General features: G+C 45.3%; 3 protein-coding genes across 16 annotated transcripts; all 3 read left to right on the top strand.

Moving 5' to 3' along the window:
- Nucleotides 1-104: 104 nt before the first annotated feature.
- LOC139565612 (V-type proton ATPase subunit F-like) lies at nt 105-1831 on the top strand. Its single transcript, XM_071386039.1, has 2 exons — nt 105-327; nt 782-1831. Exons 1-2 carry the CDS (start codon nt 170-172, stop codon nt 981-983), a joined length of 360 nt encoding a protein of 119 aa, XP_071242140.1. The 5' UTR covers nt 105-169; the 3' UTR covers nt 984-1831.
- Nucleotides 1832-2867: 1036 nt separating this feature from the next.
- LOC139565742 (uncharacterized) lies at nt 2868-6235 on the top strand. Of its 14 annotated transcripts, none has more exons than XM_071386262.1 (8): nt 2881-3038; nt 3149-3205; nt 3297-3353; nt 3721-3756; nt 3942-3962; nt 5390-5446; nt 5555-5605; nt 5834-6235. In XM_071386262.1, exons 1-8 carry the CDS (start codon nt 2899-2901, stop codon nt 5916-5918), a joined length of 504 nt encoding a protein of 167 aa, XP_071242363.1. In that variant the 5' UTR covers nt 2881-2898; the 3' UTR covers nt 5919-6235. The 14 variants fall into 14 exon arrangements, with proteins under 14 accessions (XP_071242373.1, XP_071242364.1, XP_071242370.1 ...); XM_071386258.1 differs by having other exon boundaries at nt 5755-6235; XM_071386270.1 differs by having other exon boundaries at nt 5555-5609; nt 5755-6235.
- A 791-nt stretch (nt 6236-7026) lies between these two features.
- LOC139565744 (protein SPMIP1-like) lies at nt 7027-8098 on the top strand. Its single transcript, XM_071386273.1, has 2 exons — nt 7027-7558; nt 7846-8098. Exons 1-2 carry the CDS (start codon nt 7162-7164, stop codon nt 7959-7961), a joined length of 513 nt encoding a protein of 170 aa, XP_071242374.1. The 5' UTR covers nt 7027-7161; the 3' UTR covers nt 7962-8098.
- The last annotated feature ends 18474 nt before the right edge of the window (nt 8099-26572 follow it).

Raw genomic sequence — 26572 nt, 5'->3', positions numbered from 1 at the left:
CGCCATTTCATGATATGGAAAATTATATAGATCAATATATGACAGCTAACATCTCCAAAGAGCTCACCAAAAGCGGAAGTACTGGTCAGCTGACAGTTTCGTGATTCAGAGAAGGAGAAACAGTTCAGTCATTGCTTGTTTTTGCAGTTTTATCTTGTAGAATTGAATAATGGCTGGGCGAGGTAAATTAATTGCCGTTATTGGTGATGAAGACACGTGTACCGGGTTCCTACTCGGTGGCATTGGCGAGCTGAATAAAAATCGTAGCCCGAATTTCTTGGTGGTCGAGAAGGAGACAAGCATCGCAGAGATAGAGGAGACCTTCAAGTAAGTTATAGCTAGCTATCTACCAAATTTTGAGATCGAAGAAAAATAGCTAAAAGCAGACAAACTGTGCGCTTGTTTGCACACAGGGTGAACACAGTTGATGCTATATTATGTTTGTAATTGCATTGGTAACATCGAAAATTATCTGTGCTACACCTAACAGTACCTATCCTGTAACTCCCAGTATAATGGGTACAATTTTTCTGGGGGGGTAAATAACATTATCTGGTGCTACAATCTGTACTTAGGTGGCATCATGATATCTGTATTCCATTAGGCCTAGTTGTGTGATTTGATTAATTATATCACCTTGAAATACTACTAGTATCTCTTTCAATCCATATAAATTACTGCTGGACAACATACCTTGTTTTTTGGTGTTTAAACACCTGCGCTGTAATGTTCACAGTCATCGTCTCTCTAATTTACTTATTTCTGTTATGCTCCCCCCTAGGAGTTTCCTGACCCGCAATGACATCGGCATCATCCTGATCAACCAGTTCATAGCAGAGATGATCCGTCACGCCATCGACCAGCACATGGAGTCCATCCCTGCCGTGCTGGAGATACCCTCCAAGGAGCACCCATATGACGCCTCCAAGGACTCCATCCTACGCAGGGCCAAGGGCATGTTCTCTGCTGAGGACTTCCGATAAACACACAACACGTACCCAAAGATGCAGGGACAGAGATGGAAGAGGGGGACTTTGGAGACTGTCGTGATCCTAAATGAGTTATCTTGTGTAATACCATGAAAGCTGTAAAGTATGAATTGGCCTGATGGCAGTTTCATGTGTTATCCATATTGACTGAGGCCATATGTGGTACCTACAGTCCCACTCTCATCTCTTGCCATGGTCCTGCTCCATCCACCTGGCAATGCATTTTCGCCAGACCCAATGTTGAATTGTTTGATGTAATAGTTTAGTTTTTCATTCCTTTGCCTGGAACATTATGGTATTACTGTTCATTGACCACATTGATGGTTGAATTGTTTTGCAGTATGCCTTTCCGGGTTATTCATGTTGTTGTATGAAATCTTACGCAGGTACTGTATCTTGTGGTCTCATCTAGTCTGATTTTCAAATGCTTGCTTCATTTTGTCATAACCTTGGGGAGAGTATGCTTGCATAAGACATCTCAGCAAAGAATTGTAGATAGTCATCTGCAATTCAGGGAGTGTAACATTTGTCAGATCATGCATGTGACCATGACTGTGTCTGTTTTAACTTCACATTTGTAATTTATGGAAACATTCTCTATGCCCCTATGTGTATCCTAAACTGTAAAGTAGCATTTCATCATCTGGTGACATGTACCCTGTGGATTGTGGAATAATACTGTACATCTCATCAACAGAAAATCCACACAAAAGAATGGCACAGCTTGAAAAAACAGTGTTTAGCACTGCAAAATGTCGTAATGTATTGCAGTTGTGACAGTTTTAACTTATACCTGTATAAAAAAAGAAATAAAGATGTTTAAAAATAATAATTATTCTATACCAACCTGTGCTGTGTAAGTTATTAATAATAATGTCAAGACCAGCACAACTGTCTTAAATGTTTGATATTAGAAGACAATCACACTATCCACAATCTCACAAAAGCCTTAAACAATTCCCTGTATGTTAGCTTGGAAGACTTTCATTATTTCATACTGTACAAAATCTTGAAATTAGAACCAGCAATCCTCCATGCTGATTCTAAAGCCTTATAGCGCTAGTAGCCTGAAGTAGGACAAGAATGTTACATTTACATTTACATTTAAGTCATTTAGCAGACGCTCTTATCCAGAGCGACTTACAAATTGGTGCATTCACCTTATGATATCCAGTGGAACAACCACTTTACAATAGTGCATCTAACTCTTTTAAGGGGGGGGGGGTTAGAAGGATTACTTTATCCTATCCTAGGTATTCCTTAAAGAGGTGGGGTTTCAGGTGTCTCCGGAAGGTGGTGATTGACTCCGCTGACCTGGCGTCGTCGTTACATGTCAGTCATAATGAAATCCCACTACCAACTATGCCTCTCTCCAACCCTGTCTGTAAAAGAGATACAAGCTTTCCTGATGATGTGACTTGACCAGGTAGTTTCTTTTGGGAAGTAGGGTAAAGTTCCCATGCAGTCAAAGTTTGTTTAACATCTCACTAAATAGTTTAGGCAGAAGTGAAGTACTTCCCAGCATCTCTGTGCCAGTGGCGGAGGACAAGCTTCAATCACAGATTTTTTTCTTCAAAAAACCTTAAAGCCCAGTATATTATCCCTGACAATAAATCTGATTTAGAGTGGTTCCCATGATTAAAGCCCGACCCTGAGACTGAACCTGATGTATTACAGTATGTGGGGGCCTGCACACACGGATGCTGTGAACCAACTGGCAAATATTTGAACAACCTTGTGACGGGCCTCATCATTTATCTTGCTGGACGTGTGAGTCCTTCAATTCTTCCATGTTCTTCAGTGAACCAGGGACAAACACCAACACACAAACACAGCTCTGTTCTACTTATAAAGATATGGAAGGTTGGCCAATAGGTGCTCAGTAAGCTATATAAGAGGTCCTCCCAGAATGAACCTGTACCTGAACACGGGATTTTTTCACGGACCTGACGGCCCTTCCGGAGAACAGATGATCCCTGCCTGGTCTCTCGGTGTCCTCCTCCTGGGCTACGTCTTTGGATTCCCAGTCCCCTTCAACAGCACTCAGAGGTAAGACATCTATCTACCTGTGAAAATAGGAGATTAGAGGTTGTATGGATGGCGGACAAGATGGATAGAGTTGTAACCTGTGAGGCATGTGCATTTTATTTCCTCTGTAGACAATATGAATATGAGACTCTTCCTCAACTCAACGACACAGTGAGAAACACTACACAGTGAGTTTTGGGTTCTAATACTTCTAAAAACAAGGATGAGTTTGACTAAATGTGAGAATAGTGAGACCAACATACTGCTTTGCTCTTTCAGACCCTTCATGTCGAATGACACAGAGTCCAATGAAACAGAGATTCCCTTCCCCTTTCAGTGAGTATATTTATGGGTTTATATTTGTATTTTGTTGAATCCAAATGTTGTAAGCCATTTAGAAGAAAGAACACTCACATTGCATCTCATGTTGGGCGGCAAGTAGCCTAGCGCTTAGAGAGGCGAGCCAGTTTGAATCCCGGGTCTCAAATCCTAGATGCCATTGCCTACCGGTATGCCCTTGAGCAAGGGACTTAACCCCCCACAACAACATCTCCCTGGACGCACAGTGTGGCAGCCCCTCGTACCTCTCCAAAATCATGTGTGTCTTTTTGGAGGGGTTGGGTTTAAAGTGGAAGTACAATTTCGGTTGGACCTTGTGTGCAATTGACCAACAAAGTTGTTCTACCTTGTTCTATCGTTACAGAATTATACTTCCTATGGAGAATATGAGTCCATTATTGTAAGTCAGCTCTTCAAACTCAGCACGGCCCCTGAGGGCCAAACACATGTACTTTAGCGTGTGTAAACACTATTGACTCACGATTGACTCTTTTCAATCTTGTTTTGCCAGATGTGAAAGAACAAGTTTTATGGATTCACACACATTTTTCAAAAATATCTCGTATTTTTTTCTTTCTCCTTCAGGGATTACGACCATGCAATACCGTAAGTCTCCCTAAATGTACGCAAGTACAATGCGATTGAATCATTTTGACTGAGCACACAAGCCTGTGTGTGTGTCCAACTGTTGTGTATGTGTCCAACTGTTGTGTGTGTGTCCAACTGCACTATTGTTAAAGTAATAGTGCAAATACATAACCTTAACTGTTTCTTTAGCAGCAGTGACATGGTCATTGCTGCATGTCTCACCACCCAGCAGGACACACTCCAGACCTCTAACCTGATACTCCCCTCCTTTCAATCCAGAGGCAGCGTGTCTCTCTGCTACCTTCCCACCTGTATGAACGCTAATCTGGGGTCAGCCCTGCAGAAAGGGGACGAGATAGCGGGCGCCTCCACCAATGACCCCCATGGGATAGGCAGAAAATGACACTGACACAGGACAGCTTAAATTGGCACACAGTTTTTTAATAACACGTGTTATCACATTGGTTGCAGCATGACTTTGGTAATAGGTTTTGTGGCTCTCTAACAAAAAAACGGCACTACAACTATTTCTGAAATGTACTGCACCAGAGTTGAAGTAAATTGGGAGCATGAAAAGGAAACTAATGCTAGGGTGCGTTTTAAAGTAGATTAACTATTATAATAGTTCATAACTTACATTCAATATGTTGAGTACTTTATGTCAAATACTTACTTGTTTTGTGTAAAGTGACTAAACCAAATATACTTCACTTCTTTTGTACGCAAGTAAAAGCTTTTTACAAACCAGGAGTGATGCAATAAATGCCTGCTTTTCACATAAAAATATAATCATAAATGTCTGTCTGCACTTTTCTTGATTCAATCCACACTCACTCTGGTTCATAAAAAATTATAGGCCTTACTCAACCATGAATATCTAGTTGAGCAGACGCAAAGGGATACAAAGTACAGACAGAGTAACTGATAAAGTGATACTCTTCTGTTGAATCTAAAGGCCTTGATGTTAGTCCATGACCTGTGTGTGTTTTTTTTATATGTATACTGTATGTAGGCGATGAAACCCAGCTGAGTAAACAAGAAATGTTCTATAACTTGAAGTTTTATTTATTTTATTTTTTTACATTTTATTTCACCTTTATTTAACCAGGTAGGCTAGTTGAGAACAAGTTCTCATTTGCAATTGCGACCTGGCCAAGATAAAGCATAGCAATTCGACACATACAACAACACAGAGTTACACATGGAATAAACAAAACATAGTCAATAATACAGTAGAACAAAAGAAAACAAGTGACAGAGTAGTTTAACTCACTACTGATATCCCCTCTGTATCCACGCAGGCTCTGTATTCCTTGGATCAGCACTGAAACAGAGTATGGCTCAACGTGAGGAGGATCATTGGTGGAAAGGGTTGTGGGTATGCTATAGAAAATATATACTGTTACAATTCAACTCGCACTCTGTTGTTGCTCTTTTGCCAACAGGCCTGAGGAGTTGATGCAGAGTCAGAACGAGACAGATAGCAACTCAACATTAACTACGTGAGTTCTCTTATTCTATTATTATAAACAGGCATCTACCCTTTCATTGTGCACATGTTCCAATATGCCATTAATCATTTCTTTCCCCTCTACTGCACACAAACACAGGTACAACGCTCCTCCTTCCCTTGTGAATAAAAGGGAAAGACAACCTTCGGTGTAAGTATGTGTTTTCAGTCAGTCTTCATACATTTTATCAGTAGGTGGCGCTTTAACTCTAAAGGAGGGAAGACAAAAAGCATTACAAAACTGTACATCGTTGAAGTGAAATCAATGTTTTCTCTGTCCTTCTTGGCAACTCTTTTTAGACTAGAATATGTAGTAGCTTCTCCAGGCTGCGTGGTGAGTCTCTGTGCCCTGATTAACCTGGGCCATACACTGAACCAGGGCGGGGACGAGAGTGCAGGCGGGGCAACCAGAGACCCACATGGCAACGGCAAGAGATGAGCGGAAGAGCAGTGGAGGAAGATGAGAAGAAGTGTGATGTTGGGCCTCATACAGGAGCTGCTGGCTGTGCTCTATTTGTCTTAAACCATTACTTTTGTCACCACTGATCTGGAAAGATAAGAGGATTGAGAGAAATGTGGAAATATTGTAGTCACTCCACCGGCCTATTGCTTATGTGCAGCACTTGGTGATGGAGGAGAGGACACAATAGGAGAGGAGTTGTACAGAGGGTGTAATTTGTGTGTGGTAAACCTAAAAAGTTGCTATTTATTAAAGACAGATTAATAATTATCTTCTTAATTAATTTGAGATTATCCACTTTTAATAAAGAAAATTATCAAATATGTGTCATTGTGTGACACAGGGCCTGCTTGACATAAGCGGTTATCCCCGCCCGGGTTCTCAACTGTTGAGAGTTATAATATTAGAATACACAAGATGCAAGTTCGAAATGTGATTTTGCAGTCACTCAATTAGCCATGTCAGCAAACAATTTTTAGATTGGTAAATTAGTCTAGCCAGGTATCTAAACTTGTAGTAATCATGTCCGAATAGCAACCTTGCACACAGGGCATGTGGCCAGGGGCCTGTACTCCAGGGGGACCCCATTGATTTTGTTAGTCACTCTCACTCAGATATCATTAGCATGGCATAAATCATGGCAAAATGTGTAGAATTGCAGAAATGTAGCTTTAAAACAGCATATAGCTTACCATATTTCTCTCTGGCCCATGACAAAATGAGTAGAATTGCATGAAATGTATTCTAAAATTGCAAAATATTCTCTCCGCCCCATGGCAAAATGTGTACAACTGCAGACAACTTGCTTTAAAACTGCAATATTTTCTCAACACCCTATGGCAAAATGTGTATAATTGCAGAAATTTCACTTTAAAACGTACATTTTTTGTCTCCAATGTCAAGAGGGGGGGAACAAAAAAATATTGACCGCTTGGCCAATCAAATCTCGCTTAGGGCCCCCAAAAGGGGAACCGGCCCTGGTGTGACGACATAAACCTATTGTTACGCAAATGTTTGGAGAGGTTTCACGAGCGCGCCATGATACCCGCACACATTTTGGTGATGGAACATTCAACCCTACATCTCGTGCAATTTCTCTTGCACATTTAATGTGATGGAGATTGTATTGGTGCTGAATGTATCCAGATAATAAAAGGATATTCCAAATATTTAATTGCTTTGGGTGACAGTTGTGCATAACCTCAACCCGCAATAAGACTAGCTGACTTTTGGGAAGAGCAGCGGACATGGATTCTCAAAAACAGGAGTTTTGGAAGGAGGCTATTTTGAAAGAAAAAATTGTCAGACTAAATTGGTTTCGAGATAACTGGATCAAACCTAAACTCGTCAAAAAGGTGGGTGAAAAACGAGGGATGAAACTGCCACAAATCAACGAACCTCAACGTGAAGCTAAACCGGTGAAAACGCTCACCAGAGAAGGGGCGCAGGTCAAAAGTAGAGATGAGAAGGTCATTATCGATGTGATGCGGCCGGTTTCGGGAGAGACTCGGGATGTGCTGTATGATGGTTTTTCTGAAGAGGAGACTGGACGCTACAAATACCTCCTCCTCAGGAAGCGAAAGGATCCTGAGGTCAAGTACCTCTACCCTATAACCAGCAACTGGCAGTATGGATGGGGTCTGGGTAAAAAACAACACTTTTTTTTAATAAAAATTATTAGGCTTAATTGTTGATTAACCAATTAAACAGGCATTCTATCAACATGGTAAAACCACTCATGGATTTGGAATGTTTAAACGTATAAATAGCCAAAATTAACTGGAACATCACATGCAATGGGGGGGCATACAGTAGAAAAACTATTCAGGGGGTGACATCATGGTCCTGACCAGCTTTTAGCTCTACTACATTCCATGTCTTATCTCCAGTTGTCATGGTAACTGTCCCTGCTGCGCCCCTTCTGAATGCAGGTGACATGAACAAGGCCTACGTCCCGATGTACGCACTCAACGCCATTGTGAAAGAGAGCTTTTTCCGCAAGAACGGCGTCTTCCCTCGCACCGCCACCTCAGACACCGTGGCGTGATGGTGTCTACCGGATCGCACAGGACTCAACTGACAATACAGACCCAACACCTGCACTGGTTTTGTGAAGACGAAAATCGTTCATCATTAAGCTGATAAATAGAATGTGTAAAATAAAAGCATGGTTCTGGAAACTTGTACCACTGGAGTTTGAGATGCATATTGCCATGTTGGCCTAAGTGCCCGTCCCCCCTTTCAACACACACTGTCTAAATTATAAGTAACTAAATGATCAATGTGAAGTAATCCACCAGACACTCAGACCTTTGTCCCTGTTGGCTATGAGGCTATGGCCTAATGTCATGAATCATTCACCTGCTGGATTAATATCGTATTAAGTCCTGCTTTTCACAAGTGGGCAGATCAGTTTACTTTCACCTGGCTGCCACAGGTGGGTAAGGAGAGTTGGTCTGCAGTCAGGGATGAGTGAACCAACGCTGAGCCCAGAGAATAGAGTGGATTCTGTTACAGTTGGCTACTCTGGTAACAGGGAGAGGGATTGATGTCCAGACACAGGCCCTGAATGTGTAGGGAAAGAGGCATGCCCACCAGCCCCCTTAACTCCCCTCTCTCTAATTAGAGGGAGGTAAATATATCCCCTCACCACAGTTTTATAGGTAGTAGCCTATTAAAGACAGACTATTCTGATGTGTCTAACAACATAACAATTAGTTTTCTCTTTTCCTTACAGAATTCTATTTCTGCCTGTTCAAATAGCCCTAATGCAGAGAGACCCAGTAAAGCTCTGCTGTGAGTCTATTTGTACAGTCACCACAAGGTGGAGCCCACACCTCACAATAGACAGAGCAGTGAGCATGACACCGTGATATGGCAGCTTGGTCGAAAGGCTCTCTGAAATTACATGAATGGTCTTTCAAAGCAATGTACTGTAACCCAAGGGACAAAGGCTGGCATTTATGTCAAATGTAACTACCCCAATGTATTACCTACTTATGTCAGTCAAAGATTCTACTTGAATCACAGCGTTGACCACCAGACAACACAGGGGAGAATGACCTCCAGAGAGTGCCACTGTTTTTTCATAGACAGATCAATGCCAATACTCTATTGTAACAGAGAGCATTAGAGGAAATATTGTAAAAAAAAAAAAAAAAAGTGAGACGTGCGATGTCAATTCACTGCATTGGCACTTTAGCTATCAAACAAATAGGAAATTACAGGCTCCTCTTATTCCTAGTCTGATGATGCTCTCTCATCACAGGGCCCCATCAGGACAGCAGGCTGTGCTCTGTCAGATAAATAGCTCTCATTACCCACCCAGACACTCCCATAGAGACAGCATTAGCACAGGCAGCCAAATGTCACCACAGCCAGATTCTGAAGCACTGTGATGGGAGCAGTGAGAATAGAAATATACTAAACAAAAAGATAATCCATCCACCTGACAGGTGTGGCATATCAAGAAGCTGATTAAACAGCATGATCATTACACAGGTGCAACTTGTGTTGGGGACAATACAAGGCCACTGTAAAATGTGCAGTTTTGTCACAAAACACAATACCACAGATGTTTTGAGGGAGCGTTCAATTGGCATGCTGACTGCAGGAATGTCCACCAGAGCTGTTGCCAGAAATTTGAATGTTTGTTTCTCTACCGTTTCTTTGCCGCCTCCAAAATCGTTTTAGAGAATTGTGAGAATACGCCTCTCAACCACAGACCACGTGTAACCACGCCAGCCCAGGAACTCCACATCCAGCTTCTTCACCTGTGGGATCGTCTGAGGGGGTGCTGAGGTGTCAGGACATTGGCAATGTTTCAGGCTTCTTAGAAGCTGATTATTGTTCCAATCAGTGAGTGATGCAGCTTGTTGTTTTCGATGAATAGAGCTCCTTGCCAATCAACTTAAATAACCAATATCTTCCTGGTCGATGGCCTATTACTTGATTTTCAAAATTGGTCCTGGATTATTTTGGATTGTTTCATAGATAAGACATTCACATCTCTAGTTCCTCCTGGAACACTTCCACAGCACAACAGCACTAATGAAAAAATAAAACATTTACATTTACATTTTACATTTAAGTCATTTAGCAGACGCTCTTATCCAGAGCGACTTACAAATTGGTGCATTCACCTTATGATATCCAGTGGAACAACCACTTTACAATAGTGCATCTAACTCTTTTAAGGGGGGGGGGGGGGGTTAGAAGGATTACTTTATCCTATCCTAGGTATTCCTTAAAGAGGTGGGGTTTCAGGTGTCTCCGGAAGGTGGTGATTGACTCCGCTGACCTGGCGTCGTGAGGGAGTTTGTTCCACCATTGGGGTGCCAGAGCAGCGAACAGTTTTGACTGGGCTGAGCGGGAACTGTACTTCCTCAGAGGTAGGGAGGCGAGCAGGCCAGAGGTGGATGAACGCAGTGCCCTTTCACCTTGGGTGTAGGGCCTGATCAGAGCCTGAAGGTACGGAGGTGCCGTTCCCCTCACAGCTCCGTAGGCAAGCACCATGGTCTTGTAGCGGATGCGAGCTTCAACTGGAAGCCAGTGGAGAGAGCGGAGGAGCGGGGTGACGTGAGAGAACTTGGGAAGGTTGAACACCAGACGGGCTGCGGCGTTCTGGATGAGTTGTAGGGGTTTAATGGCACAGGCAGGGAGCCCAGCCAACAGCGAGTTGCAGTAATCCAGACGGGAGATGACAAGTGCCTGGATTAGGACCTGCGCCGCTTCCTGTGTGAGGCAGGGTCGTACTCTGCGAATGTTGTAGAGCATGAACCTACAGGAACGGGTCACCGCCCGTTCCTGTGACCCGTTCCATCGCTTTGAGACTCCAAAGGGATATTTACACAAGTTTCAACCACCCACTTCTATCAATAGGGATGCATATATGCAATTCAAAATAGTTAGTAGTTAGGGGCAAATTACACCAGCGCCTCTGTTAATCCTCTCTATCATGACTCATGGTGTGTGTGTGTGTCTGTTCGTGTGTTGCGCTGATCTGCAGACTAGTTCTTTCATCCTATCCTGTGACTCACTGCTGCCATCTTCATCTATAACAGGGGGTCAACCCTGCTACGCTTCTCCCACCCACCTCTGGCACATCACACATTTGTTTTTAATGAGTGTGTGTGCCCGTGCATTTTATGTGTGTGTTGCAATAGAGACAAACTGCACACTTGTCAGTTGAGTGATGGAAGGTCTTGTCTTCCTAACCCAGGCAGAACTGATCTCTGGCACGGTTAAACAATTCACACCTCCATCTATGACCGTTATCACCTGCCTTTTCACCATTGGACAGATTATGTCCATACAGGCTTTATACTGGTCTCCAATTGGGCAGAAAACGAAGATGGAAGATTTGCCACGGACCCACAGATCAGTGGCATGGCTAACAGAGTTTAATCAGTCAGAGTAGACTGTAAAGATGTTTAGTTAATGGTTACATATCGGACCTCCAGCCTTCATTCTTCATATGAAGTGGGTTTTAATGAGAGACCACTTGCAACCTACTCAGCGTCCGCCAGTGTTTAATGGAGAGGAATAATCTCTCACACGCGTGAGTGATTCTGAATAAAACGCCAAAGGTTAGCTAACCTCGGTCTGCTGAAAACTTTTGCTTATGACCCTTTCCCCCAGCAACCCTTCTGTCCTTGAGTTTTGGCTAAGTACCTGACTCTGTTGAAACTATAGGCAGATGAATTACTTATGCTTACATGCCGTGAACGCTGCATGGCTAGACAGGACACGCATGGTTAAGTCTTCCTAAATAATCAAGTATCTTAACCCTTTTTCTTTTCATTCCCTCTCGCTTTCTTTTTTTTTGTCCATACTTCATTCTGGTTCAGTCTCAAAGAGATGAGGTTGTCACTACCAAGTTTGCTGAAAAGGTTAGTTTTCAGTGCTTCATCTCTCTCTCTCTCTCTCTGTCTCTCGCTCTTCTAACCGTTTCCAGCTGTCCCTCTTGGTTTTTGTTTCCTCTCTCTCTCTCTGATGTATGAGGATGACTGTGATCTCTGTGCCAGTGTTGGGGGAGCATATTCTACTTCTATTTTGGAGTAAAAACAACACCTGCCATTTTACCTGCAGATATCAATCCTGCCAACAGTTTATTTCCCCAAAGTCATAACCGTCCAACAGTACCACTTGGTGCGTGAAACCAAGTGGCCCAAACATGATCCCATCCCATTCCAAGTCTCGCAGAGATAACAGAACATGTTTTTCTGTCTGTGTTCTTAGCCCCTATATCCCCTGTTTACTTTAGTAATTATATCAGTAAAAATGCCAATCCAATCCCGGAGACAAGAAAACACAATCCATGACATCACATTCCATTTCTCGTGTTGGTCGTATACTTATCAGTGCATCAGAGAGAGAGAGGGTTAACTGATTGGGAACGCAATCACACCACGCTGCTGCTAGCTGATTAGATGATTATATCGTAGGCTGGGCTGCTCTTTGAGCAATCAAACATGGCAGGGAGAGACACAGGAGCAGGTGTGTGTCACAGCTCTTTGTCTAGGCATGTATGGCTGATGCAGTGTGAACACATGGATGGAATACAGAAACAAAAGCCCGGGGAGGAGAGAGTGACGCAGAGAGACATAAAGAGAGATGCAGAGAGAGAGAGACAGAGAGAGAGAGAGAGGCAGAGAGAGAGAGTGGCCTTCTGTTCCAGGGGATCCTGTCCAACTGGCGACTCAGTGGTGCGCGGGGGACAGCGCTTCAACTTTTTCATATAATACCAGTATGTAGGCTGCCACGAACACAAACACACACCCACTCATAATAGCACACAGTAAGCATTAAGCACACACACAAGTCATGACACATGCACGTGCACACACCAGTGGAGGCTGCTGAGGGGAGAACGAATTATAATAATGGCCGAAACGGAGCAAATGGAATGGCATCAAACACCCTACCATGAGCCCATTCTCCCCAATTATTGTGCCACCGATCTCCTGTGGCACACACGCACACAAACACACAAACATCGGGCCATTTTGTTAGTGTGCTGTCGAACCTGATCAGTTTCAATGGCTGCCACGATGGGGGGGGGGGGGGGGGGGGGGTTGCTTGTACGTTCACATCACTCACAGCTAAATGGATTGGCCTGGGGGAGCGATTGACAAGCACAAGCACCTCTTTATGTGTTTGTCAATATTACAACTGTTTGGAAGAGGGTTAATGGACAGAACAGGCGGGGCGGGGGATGGTTACAGGCTGCCCTAAATGGACCATGGAAATCACTACTCCATGATATATACAGTCGTGGCCAAAAGTTTTGAGAATGACACAAATATTATTTTTCACAAAGTCTGCTGCCTCAGTTTGTATGATGGCAATTTGCAAATACTCCAGAATGTTATGAAGAGTGATCAGATGAATTGCAATTAATTGCAAAGTCCCTCTTTGCCATGCAAATGAACTGAATCCCCCAAAAACATTTCCACTGCATTTCAGCCCTGCCACAAAAGGACCAGCTGACATCATGTCAGTGCTTCTCTCGTTAACACAGGTGTGAGTGTTGACAAGGACAAGGCTGGAGATCCCTTTGTCATGCTGATTGAGTTTGAATAACAGACTGGAAGCTTCAAAAGGAGGGTGGTGCTTGGAATCATTGTTCTTCCTCTGTCACCCATGGTTACCTGCAAAGAAACACGTGCTGTCATCATTGCTTTGCACGAAAAGGGCTTCACAGGCAAGGGTATTGCTGCCAGTAAGATTGCACCTAAATCAACCATTTATCGGAACATCAAGAACTTCAAGGAGAGCGGTTCAATTGTTGTGAAGAAGGCTTCAGGGCGCCCAAGAAAGTCCAGCAAGCGCCAGGACCGTCTCCTAAAGTTGATTCAACTGCGGGATCGGGGCACCACCAGTACAGGGCTTGCTCAGGAATGGCAGCAGGCAGGTGTGAGTGCATCTGCACGCACAGTGAGGCAAAGACTTTTGGAGGATGGCCCGGTGTCAAGAAGGGCAGCAAAGAAGCCACTTCTCTCCAGGAAAAACAACAGGGACAGATTGATATTCTGCAAAAGGTACAGGGATTGGACTGCTGAGGACTGGGGTAAAGTCATTTTCTCTGATGAATCCCCTTTCTGATTGTTTGGGGCATCTGGAAAAAAGCTTGTATGTTGAAGACAAGGTGAGCGCTAGCATCAGTCCTGTGTCATGCCAACAGTAAAGCATCCTGAGACCATTCATGTGTGGGGTTGCTTCTCAGCCAAGGGAGTGGGCTCACTCACAATTTTGCCTAAGAACACAGCCATGAATAAAGAATGGTACCAACACATCCTCCGAGAGCAACTTCACTCAACCATCCAGGAACAGTTTGGTGACGAACAATGCCTTTTCCAGCATGATGGAGCACCTTGCCATAAGCCAAAAGTAATAACTAAGTGGCTCGGGGAACAAAACATCAATATTTTGGGTCCATGGCCAGGAAACTCCCCAGACCTTAATCCCATTGAGAACTTGTGGTCACACTTCAAGAGGCGGGTGGACAAACAAAAACCCACAAATTCAAAAACTCACAAATTCTGACAAACTCCAAGCATTGATTATGCAACAATGGGCTGCCATCAGTCAGGATGTGGCACAGAAGTTAATTGACAGCATGCCAGGGCAGATTGCAGAGGTCTTAAAAAAGAAGGGTCAAAACTGTAAATATTGACTCTTTGCATCAACTTCATGTAATTGTCAATAAAAGCCTTTGACACTTATGAAATGCTTGTATTTATACTTTATAATTCCATAGTAACATCTGACAAAAATATCTAAAGACACTGAAGCAGCAAACTTTGTGGAGATTAATATTTGTGTCATTCTCAAAACTTTTGGCCACGACTGTACATAGTTACATATATAGGAGATGTATCTTATACTGTCCCGGCCGATACCCTACCCTCTGTGGTAGGGTAAGGAGTTGCACTATTGCACAAATACAGTATATTACACCCCCTTTACACCCCGTCCTCGAGGTGAGAAATAGTTCTGATTTTCATTCTTCTTCTCTAATCAGAGGCTGATTCAGTCAAGTGACACCCGGTGAGTGGACTGTCTGGTAGTACTAAGCGATAAAGCAACATACATAAAAAAATAAAAATAAAAGTTATTAAACAACTAATTGACGGAAGTCGGTTCCATTTAGTTCGATTTTTTGGGAACCCAACACGCAATTTCTCTCGAGAGAAATCAAATAATTCATGACAGGAGAGAAATCAAGTCAAGAACTATGTGGGACGCTGGGCTGAAGGGAGTTTTCATTAAGCAAATATTCAACCTAGTTCAGCTCAGAAACATGTTTATTAACTACAATGTCCATAATCCATTGCACCTGTTTTTTTCTGTCTCAGACAGAATGAGGACGAAGAAAGAGGTTTCACTCTCCCAAAAATCTGTCCAAAATAACCCCCTTTTCTACGGGTTTATTGTTGGACCTAAGCGTGTCACCTTCCTCCCAGCCTTTGTGAAAACGACATCTATTGTTAGGGTGGAGACATGAACATCTCGTCATTATATTCAGATCTCTGGACGGATACACTTTTACGCCTGATACAGTACGTTAGGTTACATACACCCGGAGAGAGAGAAAATGTAGCCTACACCACACAACGACGACACGGACCGAGACAATTTGTGAACGACACGGACAGAGACAATTTGTGAAAGTACACCTGATCTATTTTGAAGAACTAGTACAATGATTTTGTCAGACAGCTCTGCAGCATACTTAGGCAGGCTAGCTAAATAGGATGACTACAGACAGTACAGTATGGGTAGAACATAGACAACTGGCTGGCTGACTGCTACTGCCTGAACAGAGATGAGATGATGACTTTAAGGAATGAAACATAATAAAGTCATTAAATAAAACGAAGTAATGTATACAACTGAAATATTGTATTATTTCAAAGTAATTTCCTATTGATGTCTACCCAATGTGGACCTGACAGAGACCATTTAAAAAATTTTTTTGGGCAATTTAATGTTTACTATTTTGGGCTTTGGAATTTCCATTAAAAAGCTCTATAATCATTGTAATGTCATAATTTGTTTAATTATAGAAGCTCCGTGATAATTTTTAAAATAATCTAACCGAAACCGAACCGACCTAAAAAAGCATTAATCGCTCAGCACTACTCACTGGCTAATCAGTGACGTCCATCAATCACTTATTAACTTCCAGAGAGAAAATATAATCATAAGTATTTGGGGCTCGGATTTGAGTACCCCTGCAGTACATACCCTAGACCAGGGGTGTCAAACATACGGCCCGCGGGCCGGAACCGGCCCCCAAGGAGGTTCGATCAGGCCCGCAGGATAATTTGAAAGTGGAAAAAATGCATAAAAGACATGGAATTAATATTTTTAATTCGCTGCAATTCATGGATTATCCGCTAAGGGGCGCACTCTTTCCATCAGAGTAGAAGACAAGCCGCATCACTGAGACAGACTGAAAACAGCAGACGGTATCAATGCGCCATCTGCTGCTTGTTACGACGTTGTTAATACCTTGGTCTCTACCTCTCCGCTACACCCTCATTAGCCAAAATGTCGTTATCCAAACGGAGAAAAGTAGATAAGGAGTGTAGAATTTTCAAAGAAAAATGGACCACGTCCTATTTATTTACAGAGATGCACGGAAAACCTTCGTGCTTGGTGTGTTTGCAACAAGTTTCGGTATTGAAGGAATATAATATTCGACGCCACTACGAGACTCATCACAGCGAAAAATATGACGGCTTGCAAGGACAACTGAGAAGAGATAAGATTAACGAATTGCTGGCGGGTCTGAGGAAACAGCAGTCAACTTTCATCCAGAGCCGAGAAGTCAGTGAAGCAGCGGTAAAAGCCAGCTACCTAATTGCTAGCGAAATAATCTTAAAGTGCATTACTATATTTTTCAGTACCAATTAAAGTTTTGTGCCTTTGTACAATCAGTGGGATCAGTTGCAATGCATATTTGTGAATGATAAAAGTAAATTGCACATTTGTCTAAGGAAATATGAGGTGTTTCATGAAATGTTTTGTAAAAGGATAGTTCATTAAATTTCAATATTTTCCTAATGTTCTTGTGCTTCTTTACACCAAAACAAAGGAAAGACATGATATTTTGGTTATTTATAGCAGAGTATGGTATAATTTTAATGGTCCGGCCCACTTGACATCTCCCTAGGCCGTATGTGGCCCACGATGCGAAATGAGTTTGACACCCCTGCCCTAGACTCACATGCCAGGCCTCTAGGCTAGCCACCAAGAAGCAATTACAAAACCGGTTAAATCAACTCCTTTCTCCTTGACTTAAAAACCTAAAAAACACTGCATTCAAGGAGAGGGTCATTTGCACAGAAGTGATCTAGTTGTTGTAATGAAGTCATGGGTCACTGAGGTCAATGGAGGCTTAGACCTTGTTGGCGTCCCAAATGGCCCCCTATTCCCTATGTAGTGCACTACTTTTGACCAAAAGCAGTGCACTATATAGGGAACAGGGTGCCATGTGGGATGCAGGCTTGACCTGGAAGTTACACAGGAGGAACATCAACACTTCTTGATGGGCGATGAAGGCTTAGTAAGAGAACGACTGCCCTAGAGCCTTATATCTAAATATATAAAGATTAGCTTAGCTTCAGAGACAAGACAGCATTGGGATGCAGGGTGGTATGCTGCTGGTAGACTCCAGCTAGGAGGGCTATTGCAGTAGATTGACTGTTAATTTATCCGGAGCACAGCTATGCAGCATTTGTGATTGGTAGCGAACTCTTTAGTGAGTGTTTATAGGCCTAGAGCTGGTTGGGGACAGCCTGTCCTCTTTTAACAGATGTTAGATCAGGTGGTATTTGCAAACAGTCTAAATGTAATGAATTCCTCCAGTGACAGGCCAGAGCCAGGCTTATTAATGTAATTCCTCTTTAATTAAAGCTAAGGACTGTCAGGCACTCTGCTGATACCATAGCCCTCTGTTAGCCTGCCTGCTCATCTTTCTCTATACCCCTCCCTATATCACCCTCCCTCCCTCGCTGTCTCTCTTTCTCGCTGTCTCTCTCTCGCTGTCACTCTCTCTTGCTGTCTCCCTCTCGCTGTCTCTCTCTCTCTCAAACTATTTCTATGTCACCCCTCTTTTGGTCCCCCTCTCTTCCCTATTTCTTCCCCTCTTTCATCCTTCCCTCTGCCCCACTCTTTATCTCCCTCTCTGTTCCTGTATTTCTCTCCCCCCTTCACAAACATCTCCTCGCACTCATGTCAGGAAGTGTTACATCACTTACGTGAAGTGCAGTGGTGGTATAATAAGGAGTTACTTTAGTCTAGACTGTAAAGGGAAGTCAAGTGAGGACCGCACACTGCTCAGATGGAGAGAATCATGCTGTTTACAATAGGCTGCCATTTGTCATTGTTCCTGCCAATAGTGTCTGGTAAAAGTTTTGATTAAATATAAAGCTCCTTGGTGAGAGTTTTGATCTTCACACAATGGCTCTCCTAATATGAGCCGACTAAGAGCAGACTGAAAATAAAGAAGGAGAAAGAGAGCGAGAGAGAGGGGAGGAGGTGGATAGACTGCGTTTAACCTGTCAAGCTCACTTCTCACCAAGTCAATCATCTCAGACAGAATAAATAACCCTATAAAGGGGATGATTTGTAAAAGGTCACACACACACACACACGCACGCACGCACGCACGCACACACACACTACTTTTACACGCACCCACCCTCTCTCTAAATTGGAGCTGTTTTTCCACATCTGAGAAACATTCAGACATTCAGTGCATAACAGCATTAGACATGACATTCACTCGGAAAAGCTCCTTGCTTATCTAAACTGCTTTGCTTTCAAACGGTGAGCACTCTCAGTGTGCGTACAGATCTCCCAGTGCTTTACAACAAAGACAACGGCAATTAGGATGATGATGGTCATGTTATGGTAAGAATCCCTCCTGGATCTTTTCTACAGTGTTTCTCTGAACGGGTTTGATGTTCTTCAGAGGGCCCTTCAGCAGAGAATGATGTAGCACACACAGCCCTGATTTCCTTTCAGCCGGGTGACGGACATTTATGCTGAGACAGTAAAACGACTACAAGAAAGGCACACAGGATGACAATACGGAAGATTTCTGTGATATCTCATCCTTAAAAAAACTATGCTTTTTTTTATATTGTAGCCGTATTGCAACTGTTTCTACTGAGGTGTCGTTTGAACGCTTGAGCTGGTGGCAGGTGTTTACTTGTAGAGTGCAAAATGAAAGACTAAATTACATCTAAACCGGATTGTTCTAGTCTTAACCTTATATCCACACCTGAGCCCTTTACTGTTTACTTAAAGGTGTGTTAAAGCCTTTGAAGGAGTAGCCTGTTTGAAATCCCTTCTGGTGCTGATGAGTGATGTTCCTATCAGGTATCAGGGGGAAGCAGGCCATCAGCACAACACACATGGGACAGGTGAGAGCAGACTTGGGGCAGTCAGGGGATTAAAGACAGGCCAGCCAGCACTCAGCCCAGCAGGGGAGATGGGGTCTGGGGGGGAGGCAGGGGCACGTTAGTGGGTTCAGCTGGCTCTGATCTACCAGAGAGAGAAGTCCCTATTTGACCACCTGCGGAAAGGAGGAGGCGGGTGAGGAGGGAAGGAAAGGAGAGATGGTTGGTGAAGGTGAAAGAGAATAGAAGAGTAGGAAAGAGAGGACGATGTTGTAGTGTAATATGGTGGGGGGAACAGAAGGAGAGGACAAGGGAATGGTGATAAAGGAGGAGGGAGAGCTGAGGGTTGGAGAAAGGGTGAAGGTAGAGGAAGATGTAAGGATGGGGAAGAACAAAGCAAGAACGTTGCAATTAAAGGAAGCTATGAGAAAGGAGGATAGAGAAGGAGGGGGGATCTATGTCCTCAATCCCCCCATTGTCACGCCCTGACCGTAGAGAGCTTTTTATGTCTCTATTTTGGTTTGGTCAGGGTGTGATTTGGGTGGGCATTCTATGTTCTTTTTTCTATGATTTGTATTTCTGTGTGTTTGCCCGGGTGTGGTTCTCAATCAGAGGCAGCTGGTTATCGTTGTCTCTGATTGAGAACCATACTTAGGTTGCCTTTTCCCACCTGTCTGGGTGGGTAGTTGTCTCTGTGTAGTTGCATGTCAGCACTCTGTTATTTATAGCTTCACGTTCGTTTTGTTGTTTTTGTTAGTTTGTTTAGTGGTTTATTCGTTAATTAAAAAAGAATGTATTCACATCACGCTGCGCCTTGGTCTCCTCACTACGTGACAGAACTACCCACCAAAAACGGACCAAGCAGCGTGGTAAGAGGGAGCAGCGGTTTTTGGAGAGTTGGACATGGGAGGAAATCCTGGACGGCAAGGGACCCTGGGCACAGACGGGAGAATATCGCCGTCCTAAAGAGGAGCTGGAAGCAGCTAAGGCGGAGCGGCGACGCTACGAGGAGTTGGCTCAAAGAGGCGTGCACGAGAGGCAGCCCCAGAAGTTTTCTTGGGGGAGGCACACGGGGGGTGTGGCAGAGTCAGGTTGGAGACCTGAGCCAACTCCCCGTGCTTACCGTGGCGAGCACGTGACTGGTCAGGCCCCGTGCTATGGGGTGATGCGCACAGTGTACCCAGTGCGCACTCATAGCCCGGTGCGCTATATTCCAGCTCCTCGCATCTGCCGAGCTAGGGTGAGCATCCAGCCAGAAAGGATTGTGCCAGCCCTGCTCTCCAGATCTCCAGTACGTCTCTACGGCCCAGGATATCCTGCGCCGGCTCTGCGCACTGTGTCTCCAGTGCGTCTGCACAGCTCAGTGTGTCCTGTGCCTGCGCCCCGCATGTGCAGGGCCAAAGTCACCATCCAGCCAGGACGGGTTGTGGAGGCTCTTAGTTCGAGACCTCCAGTGCGCCTCCACGGCCCAGTGTATCCAGTGCCTCGGCCAAGGACAAGGCCTCCTGCATGTCTCCCCAGCCTGGTGAGTCCTGTGCCTGCTCCCAGAGACAGGCCTCCTGTGTGTCTCTCCACTCCAGTGATGATCCATGGCACGAAGCCTCCAGTGATGATCCATGGCACGAAGCCTCCAGTGGTGATCCATGGCACGAAGCCTCCAGTGGTGATCCATGGCACGAAGCCTCCAGTGATGATCCATGGCACGAAGCCTCCAGTGGTGATCCATGGCAAGAAGCCTCCAGTGATGATCCATGTCACGAAGCCTCCAGTGATGATCCATGGGAAGAAGCCTCCAGTGATGATCCATGGCAAGAAGCCTCCAGGGGTGAGACATGGCACGAAGCCTCCAGCGACGGTCTCCAGCCCGGAGCCTCCAGAGACGGCCTCCAGCCCGGAGCCTCCAGTACGGCCTCCAGCCCGGAGCCTCCAGAGTCGACCTCCAGCCCGGGGCCTCCAGCGTCGACCTCCAGTCCGGGGCCTCCAGCGACGCCCTCCAGTCCGGAGCCTCCAGCGACGCCCTCCAGTCCGGAGCCTCCAGCGACGCCCTTCAGTCCGGAGCGTCCAGCGACGCCCTTCATTCCGGAGCTTCCAGAGGCGCCCTTCAGTCCGGAGCTACCAGAGGCGCCCTTCAGTCCGGAGCTACCAGAGGCGCCCTTCAGTCCGGAGCTTCCAGAGGCGCCCTTCAGTCCGGAGCTTCCAGAGGCGCCCTTCAGTCCGGAGCTTCCAGAGGCGCCCTTCGGTCCGGAGCCTCCAGAGACGCCCTCCGGTCCGGAGCTTCCAGAGACGCCCTTCGGTCCGGAGCCTCCAGAGACGCCCTCCGGTCCGGAGCTTCCAGAGACGCCCTTCGGTCCGGAGCTTCCAGAGACGCCCTCCGGTCCGGAGCTTCCAGAGGCTCCCTTCAGTCCGGAGCTTCCAGAGACGCCCTCCAGTCTGGAGCTTCCAGAGGCGCCCTTCAGTCCGGAGCTTCCAGAGGCGCCCTTCAGTCCGGAGCTTCCAGAGGCGCCCTTCAGTCCGGAGCTTCCAGAGGCGCCCTTCAGTCCGGAGCTTCCAGAGGCGCCCTTCAGTCCGGAGCTTCCAGAGGCGCCCTTCAGTCCGGAGCCTCCAGAGACGCCCTCCAGTCCGGAGCTTCCAGAGGCGCCCTTCAGTCCGGAGCCTCCAGAGACGCCCTCCTGTCCGGAGCTTCCAGAGGCGCCCTCCAGTCCGGAGCCTCCAGAGACGCCCTCCAGTCCGGAGCTTCCAGAGGCGCCCTTCAGTCCGGAGCCTCCAGAGATGCCCTCCTGTCCGGAGCTCCCTACGAGGGTCCCCAGTCCGGGGCCCGCTACGAGGGTCCCCGCTCTAGAGGCGCCACCTAAGTGGGCCAAGCCAGAGGTGGAGCGGGGTCTACGTCCCGCACCAGAGCCACCACCGCGGTGAAATGCCCACCCAGATCCTCCCCTATAGGTTCAGGTTTTGTGGCCGGAGTCCGCACCTTTGGGGGGGGGGGGGGGGGGGGGGGGTACTGTCACGCCCTGACCGTAGAGAGCTTTTTATGTCTCTATTTTGGTTTGGTCAGGGTGTGATTTGGGTAAGAATCCCTCCTGGATCTTTTCTACAGTGTTTCTCTGAACGGGTTTGATGTTCTTCAGAGGGCCCTTCAGCAGAGAATGATGGAGCACACACAGCCCTGATTTCCTTTCAGCCGGGTGACGGACATTTATGCTGAGACAGTAAAACGACTACAAGAAAGGCACACAGGATGACAATACGGAAGATTTCTGTGATATCTCATCCTTAAAAAAACTATGCTTTTTTTTATATTGTAGCCGTATTGCAACTGTTTCTACTGAGGTGTCGTTTGAACGCTTGAGCTGGTGGCAGGTGTTTACTTGTAGAGTGCAAAATGAAAGACTAAATTACATCTAAAACGGATTGTTCTAGTCTTAACCTTATATCCACACCTGAGCCCTTTACTGTTTACTTAAGTGTGTTAAAGCCTTTGAAGGAGTAGCCTGTTTGAAATCCCTTCTGGTGCTGATGAGTGATGTTCCTATCAGGTATCAGGGGGAAGGAAGCAGGCCATCAGCACAACACACATGGGACAGGTGAGAGCAGACTTGGGGCAGTCAGGGGATTAAAGACAGGCCAGCCAGCACTCAGCCCAGCAGGGGAGATGGGGTCTGGGGGGGAGGCAGGGGCACGTTAGTGGGTTCAGCTGGCTCTGATCTACCAGAGAGAGAAGTCCCTATTTGACCACCTGCGGAAAGGAGGAGGCGGGTGAGGAGGGAAGGAAAGGAGAGATGGTTGGTGAAGGTGAAAGAGAATAGAAGAGTAGGAAAGAGAGGACGATGTTGTAGTGTAATATGGTGGGGGGAACAGAAGGAGAGGACAAGGGAATGGTGATAAAGGAGGAGGGAGAGATGAGGGTTGGAGAAAGGGTGAAGGTAGAGGAAGATGTAAGGATGGGGAAGAACAAAGCAAGAACGTTGCAATTAAAGGAAGCTATGAGAAAGGAGGATAGAGAAGGAGGGGGGATCTATGTCCTCAATCCCCCCATTGTCACGCCCTGACCGTAGAGAGCTTTTTATGTCTCTATTTTGGTTTGGTCAGGGTGTGATTTGGGTGGGCATTCTATGTTCTTTTTTCTATGATTTGTATTTCCGTGTGTTTGGCCGGGTGTGGTTCTCAATCAGAGGCAGCTGGTTATCGTTGTCTCTGATTGAGAACCATACTTAGGTTGCCTTTTCAGCACTGTCAGCACTCTGTTATTTATAGCTTCACGTTCGTTTTGTTGTTTTTGTTAGTTTGTTTAGTGGTTCATTCGTTAATTAAAAAATAATGTATTCACATCACGTGACACCCATACCTTGGTCTCCTCACTACGACGTACGTGACACCCATACCTTTTTAATATTAACAGTCACACTCTGATGCATAAACACACACACACACACACACACACACACACACACACACACACACACACACACACACACACACACACACACACACACACACACACACACACACACACACACACACACACACACACACACACACACACACACACACAGACTTGATGGTAAGAGATGGTTAATGGTAAGAGGAAAAGGGAAGGTGTCTCGAGCATATTTGTTCCCTGTATCTTTTACGGGGGATATAAAGAGAGCACACATAAGTGTTTTGGAGCAGACAATGTCAGAGTGGGAGACATCCGGCTCAGCCATCCACTCAGAGGAAGCAGGAATGGGAGGGAGAGGGGCTAATAGCCTCCTAAAATACGCAGTTAAAGGAAGTGGCGACAGTCATGGCCCTCATAAAACTCGTTTTCAACTGATCCATGAAGGATCTATTGTCTAGAACAGAACAGTCCATGTAATCACATTAACAAGGAGACACAGCACAATCACACCCATCCACAGACACACACGTGCTGAAGACGCGCACATACATGCACACCAGTGGTGGCTGCTGAGGGGAGGACGGCTCATAATAATAGCTGGAATAGAGCGAACAGAATGTCATCAAACAGATGGAAACCTTATGTTTGATATATTTGATACCATTCCACTTATTCCACTGCAGCCATTACCACGAGCCCGTCCTCCACAATTAAGGTGCCACCAACCTCCTGTTAAGCACACCCAACCACTTACAAACATACACTATATATACAAAAGTATGTGGACACCCCTTCAAATGATTGGATTCGACTATTTCAGCCACACCAGTTGCTGACAGGTGTATAAAATCGAGCACATAGCCATGCACTCTCCATAGACAAACATTGTCAGTAGAATGGCCTTACTGAAGAGCTCAGTGACTTTCAACGTGGCACTGGCATCAAATGGGTTTCCATGGCCAAGCAGCCGCACACATGCTTGGCCATGTGCAATGCCAATCGTCGGCTGGAGTGGTGGAAAGCTCGCTGCCCTTGGACTCAGGAGGAGTGGAAACGTGTTCTCTGGAGTGATGAATCACGCTTCACCATCTGGCAGTCCGACGGATGAATCTGGTTTAGTGGATGCCAGGAGAACGAACGCTACTTGCGCCAACTGTGAAGTTTGGTGGAGGAGGAATAATGGTCTGGTGCTGTTTTTAAGGGTTTGGGCTAGGCCCCTTAATTCCAGTGAAGGGAAAACCTTAACGCTAGGGCATACAATGGCATTATAGGCGATTCTGTGCTTCCAACTTCCAAACTGTGCAACAGTTTGGGGAAGGCCCCTCAACCCCAACAAACCAGGCCTAATTGCCCAACATCAGTGCCCAATCTTACTAATGCTATTGTGGCTGAATGGAAGCAAGTCCCTGCAGCAATGTTCCAACATCTAGTGTAAAGCCTTCCCAGAAGAGTGGAGGCTGTTATAGTAGCAAAGGGGGGACTAACTCCAAATTAATGCAGATGATTTTGTAATGAGATGTCCGACGAGCAGTTGTCCACATACTTTTGGTCATGTAGTCTATATGCGCAAAGAAGACTTGCCTAATTAAATAAAGGTTAAAATGTTTTTTTAAAGAAGACTTGCCTAGTTAAATAAAGGCAAAAAAAAAATTAAAAGAAGACTTGCCTCGTTAAATAAAGGTTCAAATGTTTTTAAAAAGAAGACTTGCTCTGTAGCATCTCTCTCTCTCTCTCTCTCTCTCTCTCTCTCTCTCTCTCTCTCTCTCTCTCTCTCTCTCTCTCTCTCTCTCTCTCTCTCTCTCTCTCTCTCTCTCTCTCTCTCTCTCTCTCTCTCTCTCTCTCTCTCTCTCTCTCTCTCTCTCTCTCTCTCTCTCTCTCTCTCTCTCTCTCTCTCTCTCTCTCTCTCTCTCTCTCTCTCTCTCGGCTGACAGCCATTCTCACCTCTCGCTTGGCTCCTCTATATCCCATAATGCTGGGTAATAAGGCAATCAGTGCCTAATTGGAATGGAAACATTCAGCTGTGAATGTATCATAATGCTGGAACAAAAAGCTTTTGTCAGGCTTTTAACAACATCACCATCACCAGCACTGGGCCCGGGTCCAGATGACGAACCATATTCACAGATGGAAGTTTAAGTACGCTCTCATCGTAATGTTAACACTTTTTTTGTAATATCTGTAGTTATTGTTTCCACCAGGCAGTTACAGCTCAAATTAGCAATAAAATACTTTTAGGGTGGTAAAGGGGGGAGCTGTTGCCAAAAGTAACGTAAAATATGTCCCCACTAGAACAATAAGGTTGGGATTCTCAAAGGGACCTTTAATTTCCACTACAGAAATGTCCTTTATACTTCCAAACGTGTATGATTATTCTCTCAGAGGGAAATGCAGAGGTCACGGTTGTGTTTTTATGTCTTATTCTTCTCTCAGAGAGATAGGAGTCCATTGTATCCGGGCCGGCTGAGGTCTAAGGAGTGGGCTGTCTCTGGAAGCTGCATCGCCATAATTGAAGTCGGCGTCATCTTCATAGCTTTTCACTTTGTCATTTCTTACAGACCCAGGGGCCAAAAGTTTTGGCATTCCCACTTTAATGGTGCAATATTATTGGTAATCCACCTCCCTCTCCTCCTACTTATGCATTTAGAACTTCAGCCACGTTCACTTTCATTCCAAGAAATGGTAATATAGCTTTTAGTATGCAGCCACTTGACTGGCTTGATTAAGTAAAACCAAGAGCAGAAAATAAAATAAAATAACCCAAAAATGCGTACACCCCTTACACACTGACACACACTCACATACACAAATTGAGAGCTGGGGACTATAAAAAGATGATTCTGAGATAATTGGCTTTAACGTTCCGAA

The sequence above is a fragment of the Salvelinus alpinus genome, chromosome 37 (genome assembly GCF_045679555.1).
Source record: "Salvelinus alpinus chromosome 37, SLU_Salpinus.1, whole genome shotgun sequence".
NCBI classification, from domain to species: domain Eukaryota; kingdom Metazoa; phylum Chordata; class Actinopteri; order Salmoniformes; family Salmonidae; genus Salvelinus; species Salvelinus alpinus.
Note: the sequence above shows the minus strand (reverse complement) of the source record. Positions and strands in the feature narration are given on the sequence as shown.